Consider the following 20,293-nt stretch of genomic DNA (forward strand, 5'->3'; position numbering starts at 1 on the left):
CTGCCATGTCAAACATACAGTCCAAACAGAGAGCTGAGCAGATTGATATATAGCTTTGTACGAGAATATTCAGTATAACTTTATGAGCTTAGGAGTCCAGTGGGTGGTCCTACGCAGTGTTTGACTGCTGTCTCTGTATGTACATTTACCTGAATGGCTACTTATAATAATACCTTTCCCTGTAATGGTACCTGCAGGATAAGTGTATGTTACCTTGGCAAAATCAGTTGTTTTCCAGGAGAGGTGAAAAGATGGACCTACCTGTCAGATACCTGAAAAGTGTGGGAGTAACTTTCCGGCTGTTATGAAACTACAGTCTGGTCATATTTGTGCAGCACGTTGGAAGATATAGTTTGCAGGAAACCACCTTAGAAAGCTCATATAATATGAACAATTTCAGCAATTTCTTGGCCCAGATCAGAATCTCTGGCAGGACCCCATAGGGCATTCATAGATCTAGTGTCTTCTATTGTGGCAGAAGGGTCTATGTGCCCATAACTGTACCCGTATGTGATAGTTGCCGATGTGCACCACATAACTACAGTATGTTCCTGATGTAATATTTCTAATCTGGAGACAACTACCAGTATCTTGTGTGGTTTCATAAGACCAGGGTGTGGTCCTTCCTCTGGTGTTCATCTTTGTAATGTACATAATATTATGGTGTTTTACTATGCAGGTGTTGTTATGTGATATACAACTATATAAAGTGGTGACTTTCTCCAAATAATAATATACAGTATTTTCCTGTGTATAAGACAACTTTTTAACACATGAAAATCTTCTCAAAAGTCAAGGGTCGTCTTATACACCGGGTGTCGTCCCATATGCCGGTATACGTCGTGCTGAAACTTACTTCTTAGCCGGACTGGAGAAGCTGTCCTTCTCCAGCTTCAGAGACAGGTGCCCTCTAGCTGAGCCAGTGGCGTGCCCAGGGTGTTTGGCACCCGGGGCGGGTCATTTCTCTGGCATCCCCCCCCAATAATTGACCACATACCTCTTACATCCAGGGACATCTCCTGTCATGTAGACCTTCTCTTTCCTCTTCTCCTTCGTTAGACCGCCATGACAAATTCTTTCAGCCGCATCTCGTCTCTACAGAGTTTGTTACACAGACACGTTAGATTTCTCAATTTTTCCATCAACCTCCTCATCCTGGTGTCCCCACAGTGACATCCTGCCGCCACCCCCAATACCTGTGCCCGTTGTGCTCCCCAATGTCCCAGGTACTATACTGCTGAAGAATAGTGACCCTAATAGACATAATTGGAGTCCTTTATCAAACTGGTGTAAAGTAGAACTGGATTTCCAAAAGAGCTGTCAAAAATGAAAGGTGGAATCTGATTGGCTGCTATGGGCAACTAAGCCAGTTCTACTTTACACCAGTTTGATAAATGACCCCCAAATGTTCCTATGGTGTCTACAGCAGCTATAATGTCCCCTAGAGTGCCCCCAGTAATAATAATAACACCCTATATTGTGCTCCAGGTAATAATCCCTCTATAGTGTCCCCAGAAATAAAAGAATGGCCTCTACAGTGCCTCTCCAATAGAAAGGCCCCCATGCTGCCCCCCACACAGTAGTGTCCCCCACACTGCCCAAATACAGTAGTGTCCCCCACACAGTAGTGTCCCCCACACTGCCCCCCACACAGTAATTTCCCCCACACTGCCCCCCACACAGTAGTGTCCCCCACACAGTAGTGTCCCCCATGTTGCCCCCACACAGTAGTGTCCCCCACACTGCCCCATACAGTAGTTTCCCCCACACAGTAGTGTCCCTCACGCTGCCCCCCACACAGTAGTGTCCCTCACGCTGCCCCCCACACAGTAGTGTCCCCCACGCTGCCCCCCACACAGTAGTGTCTCCCACATTGCCATCCCTCCCATAATAAATTGCCCCCCCCCCCACTGTGCCACACAGTATCGCACCATATTCCCCCCACGTCCTCCTGTGTGCACCCCCCTCATGTCCCCCAAAGTTGCCACATTATAAAATAAAATAAAAGTTTTCCCCCACACGTCCTCTGTGCACCTAGGCCCCCTCATGTCCCCCAAAGTTGGCAAAAGAAAAAAAAAAAAGAAAGAAGGAAACCCTAAAGCTAAATACTTACCTGCGCTTGCTTGCAGAGTCCCGGCACTGTGCTGCTGAGTCCCGGCACAGGCGCGCGCGATGACGTCATCACGCGCGCCTGCGCCAGGATTTCACTACCGCATAGGCTTCAGGCCTACTAGGCCTGAAGCCTATGGCGGTGATCGGCGGCGGGGCAGGGAACTATGCGCTCCGCTCCCTGCCCCGCTGCAGTATGTGGGACTGGGTCACGGGTGTCAGCGCTTCATCAATGAGCGCTTCCATCTGTATTGATGGAAGCCCTCATTGCTTCTAGGCCTGCTGGCACCCCCCTCAGAGCCGGCACCCGGGGCGCCCCCCCCCCCCCCCGCCCCCACCTGGGCACGCCACTGAGCTGAGCCACTGTGCGCTGCATCCCGGCCAGCCGCTCCTGAAGCAGCCCCTTCTCCCTGCTCTCAGTGGTTTTCTCATGCCGGCAGTATCACATTGCATACTACCTCTCAGATCGTCTTGAAGACAGGGAGGGCTGGGCAGGCAGGGAGAGCTGACCCACCCAATCCAAGCAGGCTTTGTATGCAGTGTGCACAGAAAATACCGGTTCATCGCTTGCCGTGATTGGCTGGTTGTTGTATACTGGGTTTGATTGGCGATTCTGAGGGAAGGCAGGGGGAAGCAGGAGCATCTGCACTTCAGCCAATTCTAATATTGGAACGGCAGATCTCTAATAAAGTTTGGTGTGCATCTTATCTGTGGTGAAAAAACTGAGTCTATCTGGGGGGCAGATACATGTGGTGGTGAATACAGTACAGCCCCAGTATCTGTACATACAGTACAGCCCCAGTATCTGTACATACAGTACCAGTATCTGTACATACAGTACAGCACCAGTATCTGTACATACAGTACAGCACCAGTATCTGTACCGGTTCATACAGTACAGCACCAGTATCTGTACATACAGTACAGCCCCAGTATCTGTACATACAGTACAGCCCCAGTATCTGTACATACAGTACCAGTATCTGTACATACAGTACAGCACCAGTATCTGTACATACAGTACAGCACCAGTATCTGTACCGGTTCATACAGTACAGCACCAGTATCTGTACATACAGTACAGCACCATTATCTGTACATACAGTACAGCACCATTATCTGTACATACAGTACAGCACCATTATCTGTACATACAGTACAGCACCATTATCTGTACATACAGTACAGCACCGGTATCTGTACATACAGTACAGCACCGGTATCTGTACATACAGTACAGCACCGGTATCTGTACATACAGTACAGCACCGGTATCTGTACATACAGTACAGCACCGGTATCTGTACATACAGTACAGCACCGGTATCTGTACATACAGTACAGCACCGGTATCTGTACATACAGTACAGCACCGGTATCTGTACATACAGTACAGCACCAGTATCTGTACAGGTTCATACAGTACAGCACCAGTATCTGTACAGGTTCATACAGTACAGCACCAGTACATACAGTACAGTATACAAATGGCTAACAGTCAAGACCCCATCATGGCTCTACCAGCAAGAAGAAAGAAATATGAAGCCAGTTTCAAACTTAAAGTTGTAAACTATACCAGGGAACATAATAACTGCGCTGCTGCAGGACAATATGGAGTAACAGAAAAGATGGTTCGGGACTGGAAAGCAAATGAAAAAGCATTAAAGAGTATGCCAAGGGGTAAGTGTGCATTAAGAAGAGGCACCCCACATTGGCAAGAACTCGAAAAACATGTAGCAGACATGGTGAATGAGCATTGCCAAAACGGTTATGTAGTGACACGAAATAAAATACGTTTGTTTGCACTTCAGTGGGCCAAATCTAACCCAGATCACAGCAACAGATTTAGGGCCACTGTATCCTGGTGTACTAGAGTCTTGGAAAGGCATAATATGGTGCTGAGGCAAAAGACGAAAATTGCACAACAATTACTTGCAGATCTTGATGCCAAAGTTAATAGAGTTGGAAGAGGGGTAGTCTTATACAGCGAGTATAGCCCAAACCCTATATTTTAACTGGAAAAGTTGGGGGTCGTCTTATACGCCCAGTCGTCTTATGCACTGGAAAATACGGTACTATACTATACGTGTCTGATCTTCCTCCATTCAGGAACGGCAGTGGGGAAATGACCATCCCCATCTGCCATGCTTATGAGGTGTTCATATCAGCTGGGGAACTCATGACCATGTGTGTGGCATGGTGCAAGGGATGCTCTATTGGGTGGTGCTAATGTATTAAAAGGGCGCTGTTCCCACCAGTTAGGGTTGAAGGTGTGTGCTACAGCCCTGAGTGGCCCAAGATACTGATACATAGTCCCGAATTTGCAAGTACTGTACCTAATTTTCAGACACAGTCCTGCTAAAAATTGATTGGCCGGCTTATGTATAACCTGTTCATAAGTGGGTGGGTTTCAGGGCTTACATGTCCCGAAATTACCAACTATAATATTAGTAAGAATGTCGATAGTGTGGCTACTGTGTGAAGACTGTGCCGGGTGGAGATAAAAACCTGTAAGAGCGGAGGAGACTATGGCCATCCAAAACACGCTTTTTTATGGACATTTTATTTTTATCACATGAACTATCTACAGCGTACGTGATCTAAAAGTAAAATACTATATACACTATATAGCATTGTGGTCTTTAATCCCCTTCTACCCCGGGCCAATTTTTACCTTCCTGCCCAGGCCATTTTTTGCAAATCTGACATGTCACTTTATGTGGTAATAACTTTAAAACACTTTTACTTATACAGACCATTCTGAGATTGTTTTCTCATCACATATCGTACTTCATTACAGTGGTAAAAATGAGTAAAAAAAATAATAATTTTTATTTATAAAAAATACCAAATTTACAAAAAATTTTAAAAAATTTGCAAATTTACAAATTTTATTTCTCTACTCTTATAATAGATAGTAAGGCCCCTTGCAGACGAGCGTGTCCGGATAGGGTCCGGATGTGTGGCGGTTGCATTGCGGCAAACCCGCGCGAGTAGGTACTGTATATGCAGGCGTATAAGACGACTTTCTAACACTAGAAATTATTTTCAAAAGTCGGGGGTAGTCTTATACGCCGGGTATACTCAGATCCGATGGTATATTCTAACCCCCAGGCGTTCCCATGGTGACGGGGACGCTTGCCTAGGGGTTAGAATATACAGGGCCCCGCCACTCAGAGGAGTATACATTTATTAACTGTAATCCGTAACTTTAACTTTAAATCAGCGCTCATCTCTTTACTAGGGTACCTTACTCTCAGCTCCGGTAACAGGCAGTGCGGGCGGAGCTCACTCACTGACGTCACGCGCGTGCGCCGCCTAGTGCAATGAGCAGGCACGTGACGTCAGAGAGTGAGCGCCGCCCGCACTGCCCGTTAGCGAAGTTGAGAGTAAGGTACCCTAGAAAAGAGATGAGCGCTGATTAAAGTTAAAGTTACAGATTACAGTTAATAAATGTATACTCCTCTGAGTGTCGGGGAGGGGGATCTGTGGATAGCACTGTTATGGGGAGGGGGATCTGTGGGTGGCACTGTCATGGGGAGGGGGATCTGTGGATGGCACTGTCATGGGGAGGGGGATCTGTGGATGGCACTGTCATGGGGAGGGGGATCTGTGGATGGCACCGTTATAGGGGGGGAGATCTGTGGATGGCACTGTTATAGGGGGGGGAGATCTGTGGATGGCACTGTTATAGGGGGGGATTTGTGGATGGCATTGTTATAGGGGGGGGATTTGTGGATGGCACTGTTATAGGGGGGGGATTTGTGGATGGCACTGTTTAGGGGGGAGATCTGTGAATGGCACTGTTTAGGGGGGAGATCTGTGAATGGCACTGTTATGGGGAGGGGGAATCTGTGGATGACACTGTTATAGGGAGGGGGATCTGTGGATGACACTGTCATGGGGTGGATCTGTGGATGACACATATAGCATAAGATACTATATAGTGTCATCCATATATCCCCCCATAGCAGTGTCATCCACAGATCCCCCTCCCTATAACAGTGTCATCCACAGATCCCCCTCCTCATAACAGTGCCATCCACAGATCCCCCTCCTCATAACAGTGCCATCCACCAATCCCAGTCAGTTCCCTGGACTGGAGAAGATAGTCTTGAAGACAGGGATGGCTGGGCATTGAGGGGTAGTCTTATACGGCGAGTATAGCCCAAACCCTATATTTTAAATGGAAAAGTTGGGGGTCGTCTTATACGCCTAGTCGTCTTATACGCCGGCATATACGGTACCCAATTGCAATCAGTTTTGACTGCGATTGCGTTCCGTTGTTCAGTTTTTATTGCGCGGGTGCAATGCGTTTTGCACGCGCGTGATAAAAAACTGAATGTGGTACCCAGACCCGAACTTCTTCATTGAAGATCAGGTTTGGGTTCAAGGTTGTGTAGATTGTATTACTTCCCCTTATAACATGGTTATAAGGGAAAATAATAGCATTCTGAATACAGAATGCATAGTACAATAGGGCTGGAGGGGTTAAAAGAAAAGAAAATTAAAATTTAACTCACCTTAATCCACTTGTTCGCGCAGCCGGCATCTCTTCTGTCTTCTTCTTTGAGGAATAGGACCTTTGATGACGTCACTGCGCTCATCACATGGTCCATCACATGATCTTTTACCATGGTGATGGATCATGTGACGGACCATGTGATGAGCGTAGTGATGTCACCACAGGTCCTTTTCCTGTGCACAGCAAAGATGAAGACAGAAGAGAAGCCGGGCTGCGCGAGCAAGTGGATTAAGGTGAGTTAAATTTTATTTTTTTAACCCCTCCAGCCCTATTGTACTATGCATTCTCTATTAGGAATGCTATTATTTTCCCTTATAACCATGTTACAAGGGAAAATAATAATGATCGGGTCCCCATCCCGATTGTCTCCTAGCAACCGTGTGTGAAAATCGCACCGCATCCGCACTTGCTTGCGGATGCTTGTGATTTTCACGCAGCCCCATTCACTTCTATGGGGCCTGCGTTGCGTGAAAAACGCACAATATAGAACATGCTGCGATTTTCACGCAACGCACAAGTGATGCGTGAAAATCACCGCTAATGTGCACAGCCCCATAGAAATAAATGGGTCCGGATTCAGTGCGGGTGCAATGCGTTCACCTCACGCATTGCACCCGCGTGGAAAACTCACCCGTGTGAAGGGGCCTAATACCTCCAAAAATAGTAATTACCCGGTACTTTACATTCCCCATATGTCTACTTCATGTTTGGATCATTTTGAAAATGACATTTAATTTTTTGGGGAAGTTACAAGGCTTAGAAGTTTAGAAGCAAATCTTAAAATTTTTAACAATATTTCCAAAACACTTTCTGGGGCTTACATATTAGAAACCACCCATAAATCACCCTATTTTAGAAACTACACCCATCAAAGTATTCAAAACTGATTTTACAAACTTTGCTAACCATTTAGGTGCCCCACGAGAATTAAAGGAAAATGGGAATGAAATTTCTAAATTTTACTTTTTTTAGCAGATTTAAAATTTTAATCTATTTGGCTGTTAACACATTAAGGGTTAACAGCCAAACAAAACTCAAAATCTATTACCCTGAATCTGGAGTTTACAGAAACACCCCATGTGTGCTCAAAAACTGAAGTATAGGCGCACAGCAGGCTTCAGAGTGGAAGGAGCACCATATGGTTTTGGAGAGCGGATTTAGCTGGAATAGTAATTGGGAGCTATGTCGCATATGAAGACACCCTGAGGTGGCCCTACAATAGAAACCCCCAAAAAGTCACCCCATTCTGGAAACTACACCCCTCAAAGAATATTTTAAGATGTGTAGTGAGCACTTTGACCCATCGGGCGTTTCACAGAATTAGGAAACGCTTGGTTGTGAAAATTAAAAATAAAAAATGTTTCCAGAAAAAGTTGGTTTACACCCAAATTTTTCACTTTGACAAAGGCGTAACAGGACAAAATGCACCCCACATTTTGTTCCCCATGTCCGCCCGAATACGTCAACACTCCATATGTGCTCATAAAATGATGTATGGGTGCATGGCAGGGTCCAAAAGGGAAGTAGCGCCATAGGGCTTTTGGAGGATAGATTTTGCAGAATTGGCTTTTGAGAGCTATGTCGCATAGAAAGACACCCTGAGGTACCCCTGGAGTGGAAATCCCCAAAAAGTGAAACTACACCTCTCAAGGAATATTTCAATATGTAGTGAGAACTTTGTCTTCAAAGGTAAATCATGGAATTGGCTGTGAAAATGAAGAATTAGAATTTTTTCCAGACAATTGGATTTTAGGCCCAAATTTTTCACTTTCAAAAGGGGGAACTGGAAAAAATGTACCCCCTAATTTATTGCCCATTTTCTCCTGATTACAGCAATACCCCATATGTGCTTTTATACTGCTATATGGGCTTACCACAGGGGTCAGAAGGAAAGGAGCACCAAATGGCTTCTGGTAGGCAGATTTCACCGGAATACCGTATATACTCGAGTATAAGACGAGTTTTTTGGCACATATTTTTGTGCTCAAAAAGCCCCCTCGTCTTATACTCGAGTCTAGGTCTGTCTTAGCTCCGGTAATAGCAGGCAGTGCGGGGGGCGGCGCTCACTCACTGACGTCACGTTTATAAATATACTGCTGTGAGCGTCGGGGAGGGGGGATCTGTGGATGGCACTGTAGGGGGGATCTGTGGATGGCAGTGCCATCCACAGATCCCCCTACAGTGCCATCCACAGATCCCCCCTCCCCTATACAGTGCCATCATGGCACTGTTTAGGGGAGGGGGGATCTGTGGATGGCACTGTTTAGGGAGGATCTGTGGATGGCACTGTTTAGGGGGGATCTGTGGATAGCACTGTTTAGGGGAGAGATCTGTGGATGGCACTGTTTAGGGGGGAGATCTGTGGATGGCTCCCTGTATTTAATGCAGAGTGTGTGTGTATATAATGCACACACTCTGCATTAAATACAGGGAGTTAGACTACCATCAATCTGAGTCACCCTCTTGCAGATGTGTGTATATAATGTAGAGTGTGTGCATTATATACACATACACTCTGCATTATAGCTGCATTTCCCACCCTAGTCTTATACTCGAGTCAATAATTTTTCCCATTTTTTGGGGGTAAAATTAGGGGCTTTCGGCTTATATTCGGGTCGGCTTATACTCGAGTATATACGGTAATTCACAGGCGCCATCTTGCAATTGAACACACCCTGAGGTAACCCTAGATTGACCCCATTCTGGAAACTACACCCCTCAAGAAATATTTCAAGGTGTGTAGTGATCAGTTTGACCCATTGCGCATTTCACAGAATTAGGAAACGCTTGGCTGTGAAAATGAAAAATATAAATTTTTCCCTAAAAAAGTTGCTTTACACCCACATTTTTCACTTTCACAAGGGGTAACAGGACAAAATGCACCCCACATTTTGTTCTCCATTTCCCCCCGAATACCCCAACACCCCATATCTGCTCAAAAAATGATGTATGGGCGCACAGCAGGCTTCAGAGTGGAAGGAGCACCATATGGCATTGGAGAGCGGATTTAGCTGGAATGGTAATTAGGAGCTATGTCGCATGTGAAGACACCTTGAGGTGGCCCTACAATGGACACCCCCAAAAAGTAAACCCATTTCAGAAAAAGCACCCCTGTACGAACATTTTAAGTGGTAGAAAGGGTACTTTTTGGCAAACTGGTATCTCACTAAAGACAGAAATACTTGACAAAGCATTTCAAATCACACATTTGTAAAAATGAAAAATTACTAGCAGACCCCAATTTTTCACTTTCACAAGGGGTTAAACGAGAAAATGCACCCCAGTATATGTTCCCCATTTTCTCCCCTTTTTACAAACACCTCATATGTGCTTGTAGCCTGCTGTATTGGCGCACAGCAGGTCTCTAGAGGCAAAGTGCAAAAACTGTTTTTTGCAGGCCTGAATAAACCGACATGTATTTTAGCTGTCATGTCGCATTAAATAAATTTCCTGAGGTCCCCAGAAATGAAAAACCCCAAGAAGTGACCCTATTTTGGAAAAAGCACCCCTGTACGAACATTTTAAGTGGTAGAAAGGGTACTTTTTGGCAAACAGGTGTCTCAAAAAAAAGAATATGTAGCGGTTGTTGGAAAGTGGATATGCAAGCGAGGTGGACTAAATCAGGGATATAAAGTTGAAATATTACAGGGAGCATAAAGGATGAAATTAAAAATCCATGGCTGAGTGGTAAATTCGGAAACAATCCTTTATGCAGCGGCCAGTTTTATCTGGGCAGGTGTCGCACTGATAGGTGGTGTCTTTTTGTATTCCCCTTTTGTAACAAACCCAACATCGTTTTTGGGTCTTGCCCCTCTTTGCTGTTTGTGGGACTTCACCAGGGAAATGTTGTCCTGGTACAACACGGGAACCATGACCTCCTGGAATACTCGGGCCCTCCCCTTCCTGACTTTGGAAAATTAGGGCCTTGATGACCACCTCTTGGAACTGAAGGAACGTTCGTGTGTGTTCTGCAGCTCGATGTAAAATGTACGCATTGTACAGTGCCATCTGTACAATGTATACGGACAGCTTTTTGTACCACACCTTAGTTTTACGCATGGCACTGTAGGGATTCAGAACTTGATCCGACAGATCAACCCCTCCCATGTGCCTGTTGTAATCAAGGATGCAGTATGGCTTGTTGACAGTGGTAGTGGTACCTCACAATCGGGCTGGAGAACTGGTGTGAGTGTGATTGGTGGTCAGTACAAGGACATCCCGCAGGATGTTCTCATGTCAGAGAGCCTTACTGTCGCCTTTTCAAAGTAGTTGCACTACCAGGGATCTAGGGAGGCCTCTCTGATTTTTGCGTACTGGGCCACAAGCTACAGTACCTCTGGCTTTTAGGGACATGAATAGGGGTATGCTGGTATAATAGTAATCCACATAGAGGTGGTTTCCCTTATCCAGCAGTGGGTGCAGTAAGTCCCACATGATCTTCCCAGTTACTCCTAGGACGGGGGGGCATTCAGGGAATTGTATCCGGGAATCTTTCCCTTCATAAACCTGGAACCTGTAGGTGTACCCAGAGGTACTCTCACACAGCTTGTACATTTTAATTCCGTACCGTGCCCGCTTGCTGGGCAGGTACTGGCGGAATTCAACCCTTCCTTTAAAATGTACAAGGGACTCGTCTATGCTAATTTCTTTTTCTCGTGTGAACACCTCTGTAAATTTGGAGTTGAGGTGCTCCAGGAGGGGTCTTATTTTGAATAGACGGTCAAATTGTGGGTCATTTTGGGGGAGGGGGGAGGCACTGTGTGTTATCATTATAATGTAGGAATTTCAAAATGGATTCAAACCTTGAGCGGGACATGGCCATATTGTAAATTGGAGTGTCTGAACTCCAATATTGTCTCATTTAGTTTTTTTTTTACCAGGCCCATATGCAGCAACAGCCCACAAAATGTCAACGGCTGCATTTACTAGGGTCCAACCTAGGGGTCTAGCATATGAGGAATGTCGGGTTTTGAGCTATAAACTGCTGGGCATATAAATTTGTTTGGGTCACCATCAAATTTATGAATTCGTCAGAGAAAAAGATTTAGAAAAAATCTATTTCTGTGAAGCCCGTGCAGTCAATCTACACACACAGGCGGTGTGGTCCATAGGGGATCACTGTGGGGGGCTACTTCATCTCTCCTGGGGCGTCTCCTTGAGGGTCCCTCATCACCGGATGACGATGATGATGAAGGAGTAGAGGAGTAGAGGAATGTGGCATCCTCTTCTCCCTCACTTGCAGACTCAGTTTCAGAGGAGTACATTCTCTGGGATGGATGGGACATTTTTATTTTTATTAGTGTGTGTAAAATGAAAAGTGTCAGGGGGGTGTATGTAGTGATTTAACACGTGATGGGGCTTGCAATGAATTTTAAATAAAGTTTACGATTTAAAAAAAAGAGAAAGAAGGAAAAGAGAAAAAGATAAGTGAAAAAATAAGAAAAAAAATGTAGAAAAAAAAGGCTAAAAAAATGGTTAAAAAAAAAGCACTCAAACCTGAGCAGACGCTGTCAGTAATTGACACTACTGACTGGCGCTCAGCAGGTGCAAGACCCACGCACGCAGACGGCACGGGTTAAAAAATCTAGTACTAACTAAAACTAGTACTAACTAAAATTGACACACATATATATATATATATATATATATAAAACTAACTAGCTCTAAATGATTATATATATATATACAGTCCTGATCAAAAGTTTAAGACCACTTGAAAAATGGCAAAAAATCATATTTAGCATGGCTGGATCTTAACAAGGTTCCAAGTAGAGCTTCAACATGCAACAAGAAGAAATGAGAGTGAGACAAAACATTTTTGAGTATTCAATTTAATGAAAACAACGAATAAACTGAAACAGGCTGTTTTTCAGCTGATCAAAAGTTTAGGACCACATGCCTTTTTAAAGGCCAAATCTGTGCAAAGATGTGGATTCATTGTCCTTTTCTGTCAGGTAGTCACACGTTGTGATGGCAAAGGCAAAAAAACTCTCCCTTTTTGAACGTGGTCGGGTTGTTGAACTGCATAAGCAGGGTCTCTCAGAGCGCGCCATCGCTGCTGAGGTGGGACGCAGTAAGACAGTCATTTGGAATTTCTTAAATTCTAAATGATCCTGAGGGTTATGGAACAAAAAAGTCAAGTGGAAGACCCAAAAAAATTTCATCAGCACTGAGCCAGAAGATCCAATTGGCTGTCCGTCAAGACACTGGACGATCCTCAACCCAAATTAAGGCCCTTACTGGTACTGACTGCAGCCCCATAACCATCAGACGGCATCTGAGACTGGAGGGCTTCACAAACAAAAAACGTCTTCAAAGACCTCGTCTTCTTGAACGCCACAGAACTGCTCATTTGGACTTTGCAAGAGAGCACCAAACATTAGACATTCAAAGGTGGAAGAAAGTTTTATTGTCTGGTGAGAAAAAATGTAACTTTGATGGTCCTGATGGTTTCCAACGTTACTGGCATAACAAGCAGATCCCACCTGAGATGTTTTCTACGCGCCACAGTGGTGGGGGCGCCATAATGGTCTGGGGTGCTTTTTCCTTCAGTGGAATAATGGAGCTTCAGGAAGTGCAGGGGCGTCAAACGGCCGCTGGCTATGTCCAGATGTTGCAGAGAGCATTCCTCATGACTGAGGGCCCTCGTCTGTGTGGTAACGACTGGGTTTTTCAAGAGGACAACGCTACAGTACACAATGCCCGCAGGACAAGGGACTTCTTCCAGGAGAATAACATCACTCTTTTGGCCCATTCTGCGTGTTCCCCTGATCTAAATCCAATTGAGAACCTTTGGGGATGGATGGCAAGGGAAGTTTACAAAAATTGACAACAGTTCCAGACAGTAGATGGCCTTCGTGCGGCCGTCTTCACCACTTGGAGAAATGTTCCCACTCACCTCATGGAAACGCTTGCATCAAGCATGCCGAAACTAATTTTTTAAGTGATAAACAATAACGGCGGAGCTACTCATTACTGAGTTCAGGTTTGGAAGTTGGATTTCTGTTTTTGGGGGGGTTTAGTTTTTTTTTGGAGGTGTGGTCCTAAACCTCGCACACAGAAAAAGTAGTGCAGAGCTGGAAAAGCCCCAAAAAATAAAATAAAATAAGGACAGGCTGGAGTCCGCTGGGGGTGGGGGTGGGGGTGGGGTAGGCAGGGGAGAGGGACAGGGGACAGGGAATATGGGGATCTGAAACTGCCGCAGATGAGCCAAAGATCACTACAGCCGGTCCAGATCTCCTTCTTCTTCTGAAAGTAGTGAAAAGCACTGATTTATGTTGTAGTAACACAAGTCCCAGCTGACAAACAGCAGCACAGTGGGGAACAAGTCCTCTCTGCAAGCAATCACCAAGCTAGAATGGCTGCCTGCAGAGAGGAACCAACTGTTCTTTCAGCTGCATAGCGCTGCCATTGGCTGGAGCGTTGTTGCAGCCAATCGAATCGCTGGTAGGGGACATCAGTGTCTGATGTCCCCTCCCTGACCTCGGAGGTGACATGGGCTGATATAATCAGCCCCAATCACCTCCGTCCCAGCCACCAGCAGCACCACAGATTTGCTAATAGTAGTATAGCGCTGCCATTGGCTCGCAGCGCTGGGAAGGGACACCTGTGTATGTGTCCCCTCCCTGACCTAGGAAGAGACATGGGCTGATGTCATCAGCTCATCCCACCTCTAGCCGAGCCCCCCTGCAGCTCCATACATTGTTTGGGTAATTTGATTCCAGCTCACCCGCCTTTTCTTACAAGGTGCACGGATAAAAAGAATGAAGCCTTGTTGTGGTAAGTTGAAAGAAGGAAATCCAGCACTCAAAATTGATGAAGTCGTAGGTTCCTTTATAAATCAGTCATGAATAAGATCAGTCATGAATAAGAACGTTGTCGTTTGAAACGCGTAGACTGACAAGGGCACCACTGGTTATGAATCACTCTGTACCTCTGTACCTGATATATCGCATGACCAAATAAAGGAACCTACGACTTCATAAATTTTGAGTGCCGGATTTCCTTCTTTCAACCTAGCTCCATACATTGCCAGCACTGCGATGGGCCGGTCTTCACTAACCAGCCAATCGCAGCGATCGGGGCCGCAGGGGGACAGAAAAACTCCTCCTCGCGCTCATCTAAGATGGCTGCCTGCTGATTAGTGCAGCCATCTTATTCCAGTCACCGCGCGATGCAGCGCGGTGACCGGAGTTAACCATGACGTAGTATTACGTCATGATGCGTGAACGCACTGGCTTCCATGATGTAATAGCAGGGATCTCAAGTCTCCCGGAGGTTCAGGGAGTCTCCCGCTATTAGATAGCGGCTCCCTGACACCCGCATGTGAGACAATATATCCCGGAAAGGTTCACTGATAGCAGAGCAGAGAGATAAGAGAAGTGACAGGACACAGAGTTTAGATTACAGGTTGAATTAACCCTTTAGGGTCAAATTGGCTTCTCAAGGAGATCTATATGTTAAAGGCATCCCTCCTTCTGTCTCATTCAGTAGCTATAGAACTATTGAGAGAGATGTATTTTTTTAAAATACATTTACACATTTAACCCTCCATTTAATTATATTATTTACCCCAGTGTTAAATTCACCCCCCCTGGATGCTTGATTTCTTTCCTACAGTGGGGTAGATAATTACACACAGCGTTTTAAACATAAACTTCCTGACTCAGACTAAGAGCCGACTCAGCGAGTCAGCAAGTGAATGGAAGTGCGTGCGCACAGTGCAAGAAGAAGCCGATGCCAGCAGTCAGCAACGGCGCATCAGGCTGAGCCTGTGCGCACGCGCGGGATCTCAAAGCGGAGGGAGGGGGAGGGAAGGAGAGGCGGCACTGAGGAGTAGAAGGCGGCGCTGGGCACGAACGGCGATGTGTGCGGCCGGGCACCATGCATCCACAGACCTCCCCTGCTTGGGCACCTTAATTCAATGATTGACAGGTTAGTAAAACCTGTTTTTCCGCAGAATAAAGCCACAAATTGCTTTTATAAGGCCACCTTAGAAATCCGAATGCTACCCTGGACATGAGCATTTGTTTAGCTCACAGGGCTTATAGGTGGTGACAGAACCCCTTTAATCATATACATAAATATGATAATTTGGGGCAGGGTAATGAGCCCAGTCCTCCACACCATAGAGCAAAGTGTGCAGATACTGCAGATGTCTGGAAAATGTAATAAAAAGTTTGTGAAAGAAAAAAAATGAAAACCTCCCTGAAATGAGTTTTTGCAGGTTGGGATGTCTGTAATAGTACGTCATGTGTCGGGAAGGGGTTAAAGAACCCGTGTCTTGGTAAAGATCTGACATGTAACAGGCTGTCTAGATGTGTAAGCTAACCTGAAAACTACGACCGATCCCATGTTTTTGACCGTCACAAATGTCTGTAGTGGGATAAAACATTTATTTTATGAGATATCATACAGAGGTGAGATTCAGGAAACGGTTTCTCGTAACATCTGATCCAACGCGATTTTTTGTTGTGTGTTTTTTTTGGCCAGGAAAAGGCATCTGACTTGGTCAGCGTTTTTCATAGCTTTTTTTAGGCATTCCTGAAGCATTTTGGCCATATAGAGTGATTACCACCTGGCATTTTTTTTTCAGTGTTTTTTGCATATCTTATATTTATTTAATAACAAACTTTGTGTTTCCCTGTAATGTCACATCCTCACATCCTGTGTGGGTGCAAAGAACGCCCCATTAAACAATCCTAACACACATGGCACATACTTTTTTAAAGCTAAAAAAAATAAAGGAGATCTATGGGAAATGAATGCCAGGCAATGAGGAAAAAAATACCAGATCTACAGCAGGCTGCAATAAAAAAAAAACACCATTAACCCAACAAAAAGCGCATCTCAAGGGTGAAAAAACGCCACTCCAAAAAAACATGTTTGTACTGCGTTTAATATTTCCCATGCAACAACTGAAATATGGAATATGGTTTTATTGCCTAAAAACACTCCAAAAATGTCAGCCAAAAAATGCAAAAAGAAACAACTTTGAACAGCAAGAGAAACCTATGTGTGACACCTAATAATGTAGTTGCATATGATAGGGTTGCATCTCCTGAATTAGCCAAGTCTTTTTTTTATTTTTTATCAGTCTGCTTTCTTACTAGATAACATGAGTATAAAAATTACCCATTACGTTATGGAGAAAATTGCTCATACGTTATGGAGAAAATTGCTCAATTATTGGTGTTTTATGGTGTAAACCTTTGCATAGATTAACAGTCTCATAAGGGTGCTACACCCATCGTATATGCTTTATTGATCTGGACAAAGCGATAAAAAATATATAAAGTTTTATAATGCTTGCTTTTTTTGTCCTTTAGCTATATTGTAGCTACACCTGAAAAGTCTATAATATTTTGGGCATGACTATAGAACCTAGGACTAGTCAGGTGTAGCTAGTCAAAGCGGTAGAGGAGACGGCTTTACCGCTTCATATTGTACCCCAGTGAATGTATGGGGATTTAAAGGGGTTATCTCATGATTAATGTTAAAAATGAAAATCATACATCATCTAGTACGTGCCAATCTCTTTCTAACAAGGCTAGAACCAGCCCTGTACCACACATGGATCCAGAGATATCCCCATTCATTGCTATGATTGTTCCGCTAGATTTATTTCAAGCTGGGAGCTTAGGGGCATGTACTTTCTCAGGAGGCGTGTCTTTTCTACTTTAGCTGGTTGCAGTTGAAGGATGGAATTGTAGTATGTAGGTCTACCTCAGTGAGCAGGACAGAGAATTTTGAAAAAGAGCAAACAGCGGGTGGTGCTATACAGATAGATTTCAGAAAATAACTCAGGGGCGATAATACAATTTTAATTCCATGCAATTACAAAAGAATTGGGATCCAGGTGCTGGATCGAAAAATGTAGAAATTTTTTTGTGGGAGAACTCCTTTAGTTTTTAGGCAATGCTTCATGCAAAAAAGCATGCCAATTAGGTCAGGTAACCAGAGACATCCATCTATTCACAACTGTTTCGGGGTTCTTGCCACTCATCAGTAGAGAGCAAGAACCTGAAATCAGCTTTCTACAGATGGGTCACTTTTTATTTTGGAGGAGTGTCTGGTTTGGCTGACATAAGCTAATTTGCATATACATGTCCCATGGAGAATACGTTTCCATACACCCATGGGGTCTTTTCAATGAGAACCAGTTTTGACCCTCTTAATTGTCAAAATATCAGGATGTACAAAACTGTCATTTTAAAATCAAGCAACACAATTATTAATGGCACCATGTTCATCTTTTTTCAAGGACCTCTCTGCTTTGGATGTTCCTGCCGAGCTAGTAGCAGTTTTGAATTCTCCACAGGGTAAGCACCTTAAACCTTCAGATGCATAGATTAGAAAGGGCTAGAGGTTGCCTACATGCAGCTGGTTTAATGGACACAGTGTATCTCCTGGTTCATTCTGGGACTTCCTGCTAGGAGAGAAGGAGAGGAGCTGCTTCATACACAATTAAATTATCTGAATTCGAAAAATAACACAATCTAGATCCCAAAGTTGGATTCAGACATACAGTAGTAACCTGGTAAAGTTGAAAAAAAAAGTTCATATATTGCAAACCTATTCTCTTCCAATGTTGATCCATAAAAGGAACGTCCTCTCCTCTTGATCTATGTTAGCAGCAGAATAGGCACAATTCTGGTACCTAATATTAGGTATGTGCTTGTAGGTTAATCCTAGGTAGGTAAGTCAGTTTTCTCTCTTTTTGCAAACAATTTCTGTGGTTTCGAAAGCCAGTAACTTCTAACATGTTATGACCCCACAGCGAAATCAGATGCACAAGGAACGGGGATCACAGAGGTGCCTCCACCTCAAGTCAAGGCCCAGGTTGTCTCGTCTCTTCCTCCTGACATAAACAATTATCCATTCTCCATCTTCATTCGCTCGTATTTCAAGGTATGTTAATCATTCAGTTATTAATCACTTCGACAATCGATACTTCTTTCCGCTTACTTACTGTATGTCTCCACTGGTGACATTGCAGGACCCTACTCTACCACCCTTGGGACAACCCCTCCAGCATCCTCTTACTCGCGTATCACAAAGGGATCATGGAGTTGCGCTGGAGCTATATAAACTGGTGAGAAAGACAATCATTTGTGTGTCACGTCAGATTGTTAAAGCGTCACCCCTTGGCTAACCCTTGTGCACCCTTTTTAGGCCCTGCGTTTTGTGGTAAATACAACAATGCCCCCCTGGCAGCAGAGGATCATCGGTAACTACATTGTGGAACGCTGTTTGCGGCAGCCCTCGCTTACCGATGAGGTGCTCTGTCAAGCAGCGGCTCTTTCAGTGCAGAACAACAATGAAGAGCAAAGTCAGCGGGTAGGGCTCCTGCTTTCAGGCCTGCTGAGCTGTCTCATTCCTTCACCAACGTTAGAGAAACCTCTGCTAAAGTAAGTCATTTTATTACTAAAAAATGACCAGTCGTAAAGAGGGACCTGTCCCCTCTCCTGACATGGGACATACTCATATTCCCTATAAAATAAAATAAAATAAAAAAATAAAACTTTTCTTAGAGCTTTTTTTCTTGTGCCATTCCTCTGTTATTCCGACTAGAAATGTATAAATCATTTGATAATTGGGTGTTACCAGTCGGGAAGGCGTGTCTCTACACATTATGACGTTGTCCAATCAGTGCTGAAAGTGTCTGACTGTCCAGGGACACGCCCTTGGGATAAGGGGTAGTGGTAACTTACACCCTGTTGTCAATTTATTCATATGTTTCCAAGAGTAATATCAGAGGAATTGTACAATCCAGAGTCATTTTGTGGGGAATAAAAGCACTTATGAGAGGTGACAGGTCCCCTTTAACATACAGCGTGTAAGGTATCAGTAATTCTCACTCTTACACAGATACGTCTCCGATCAAGGCTCTGAAGGGTACAAAGCAATATGCCAGAGCAAGATGCTTAGAGCCAAGCAGACTGATTTGAATGCAGTGCGCACCCATGCTCCGACTCTGCTGGAGTGGACGGCCAATGAAAGAAAGGGGAAGATGGTGATGGACATCTATACATACAGTGGTGAGCTCCATGTGCTCTTTGTACATTAGATAATCATTACTACACGTTAGGATCATTCTAGGTTTCTTTTTTTTTCTTTTTACACTTCACACCCACTGCACATGTAGAAATACCCAAAGCTGTAAATGCATGTATGCAATAAGCCAGTGCTAAGGCATTTAATTTCATAACACTCACTGGTCTTATTGCACTTTATGTGCAATTGCACTTTTGGACTTTGCTAATAAATCTATCTAGTTTCTTTCTTATCTGTGTTTACTGACTTATTTCTGTAGCCAGCAGGATTTTTATTTTTATTTTGTTTTTACTTCTTCATTTTTTTTCTTGTCATGTTTCCATTTAAATAGATGTGAATTATTTTAAACTCAAATACACAAGTCAAAACAGGTGTCAGGATCTGTCCTTGTGAGCGGGGTCGGCAGTGATATCAAACACAGTAATCGGCAGTTTAAAAGTCCAAATGATGCTTTATTTTCCGTCCAACACAAGATAGTGGAGTTTAAGTTGTACAGTCACTTTTATGACTTCACAGCAAAATAAACCATAAACAGTAACATAAAGTTCTTGCCCATCTGGGCGCTAACTAAACAGAAGGTTACCTCACCTATGTACTTCAAAG

At 44.3% G+C, this 20,293-nt stretch overlaps 1 protein-coding gene across 4 annotated transcripts in view; it reads left to right on the plus strand.

Annotated features, from left to right (window-relative positions):
* MYO15B (myosin XVB) overlaps positions 1-20,293 on the plus strand; it is a 91,426-nt gene that overhangs the window by 1,668 nt on the left and 69,465 nt on the right. For all 4 annotated transcript variants that reach the window (XM_040438791.1, XM_040438792.1, XM_040438793.1 and 1 more), the window contains exons 3-7: positions 17,898-17,955; positions 18,414-18,544; positions 18,633-18,728; positions 18,809-19,044; positions 19,505-19,674. In XM_040438791.1, coding sequence (XP_040294725.1) covers positions 17,898-17,955; positions 18,414-18,544; positions 18,633-18,728; positions 18,809-19,044; positions 19,505-19,674 — 691 coding nt within the window. The remainder of the gene's footprint in view (positions 1-17,897; positions 17,956-18,413; positions 18,545-18,632; positions 18,729-18,808; positions 19,045-19,504; positions 19,675-20,293) is intronic.

The sequence above is a fragment of the Bufo bufo genome, chromosome 6 (assembly GCF_905171765.1).
Source record: "Bufo bufo chromosome 6, aBufBuf1.1, whole genome shotgun sequence".
Classification (NCBI taxonomy): domain Eukaryota; kingdom Metazoa; phylum Chordata; class Amphibia; order Anura; family Bufonidae; genus Bufo; species Bufo bufo.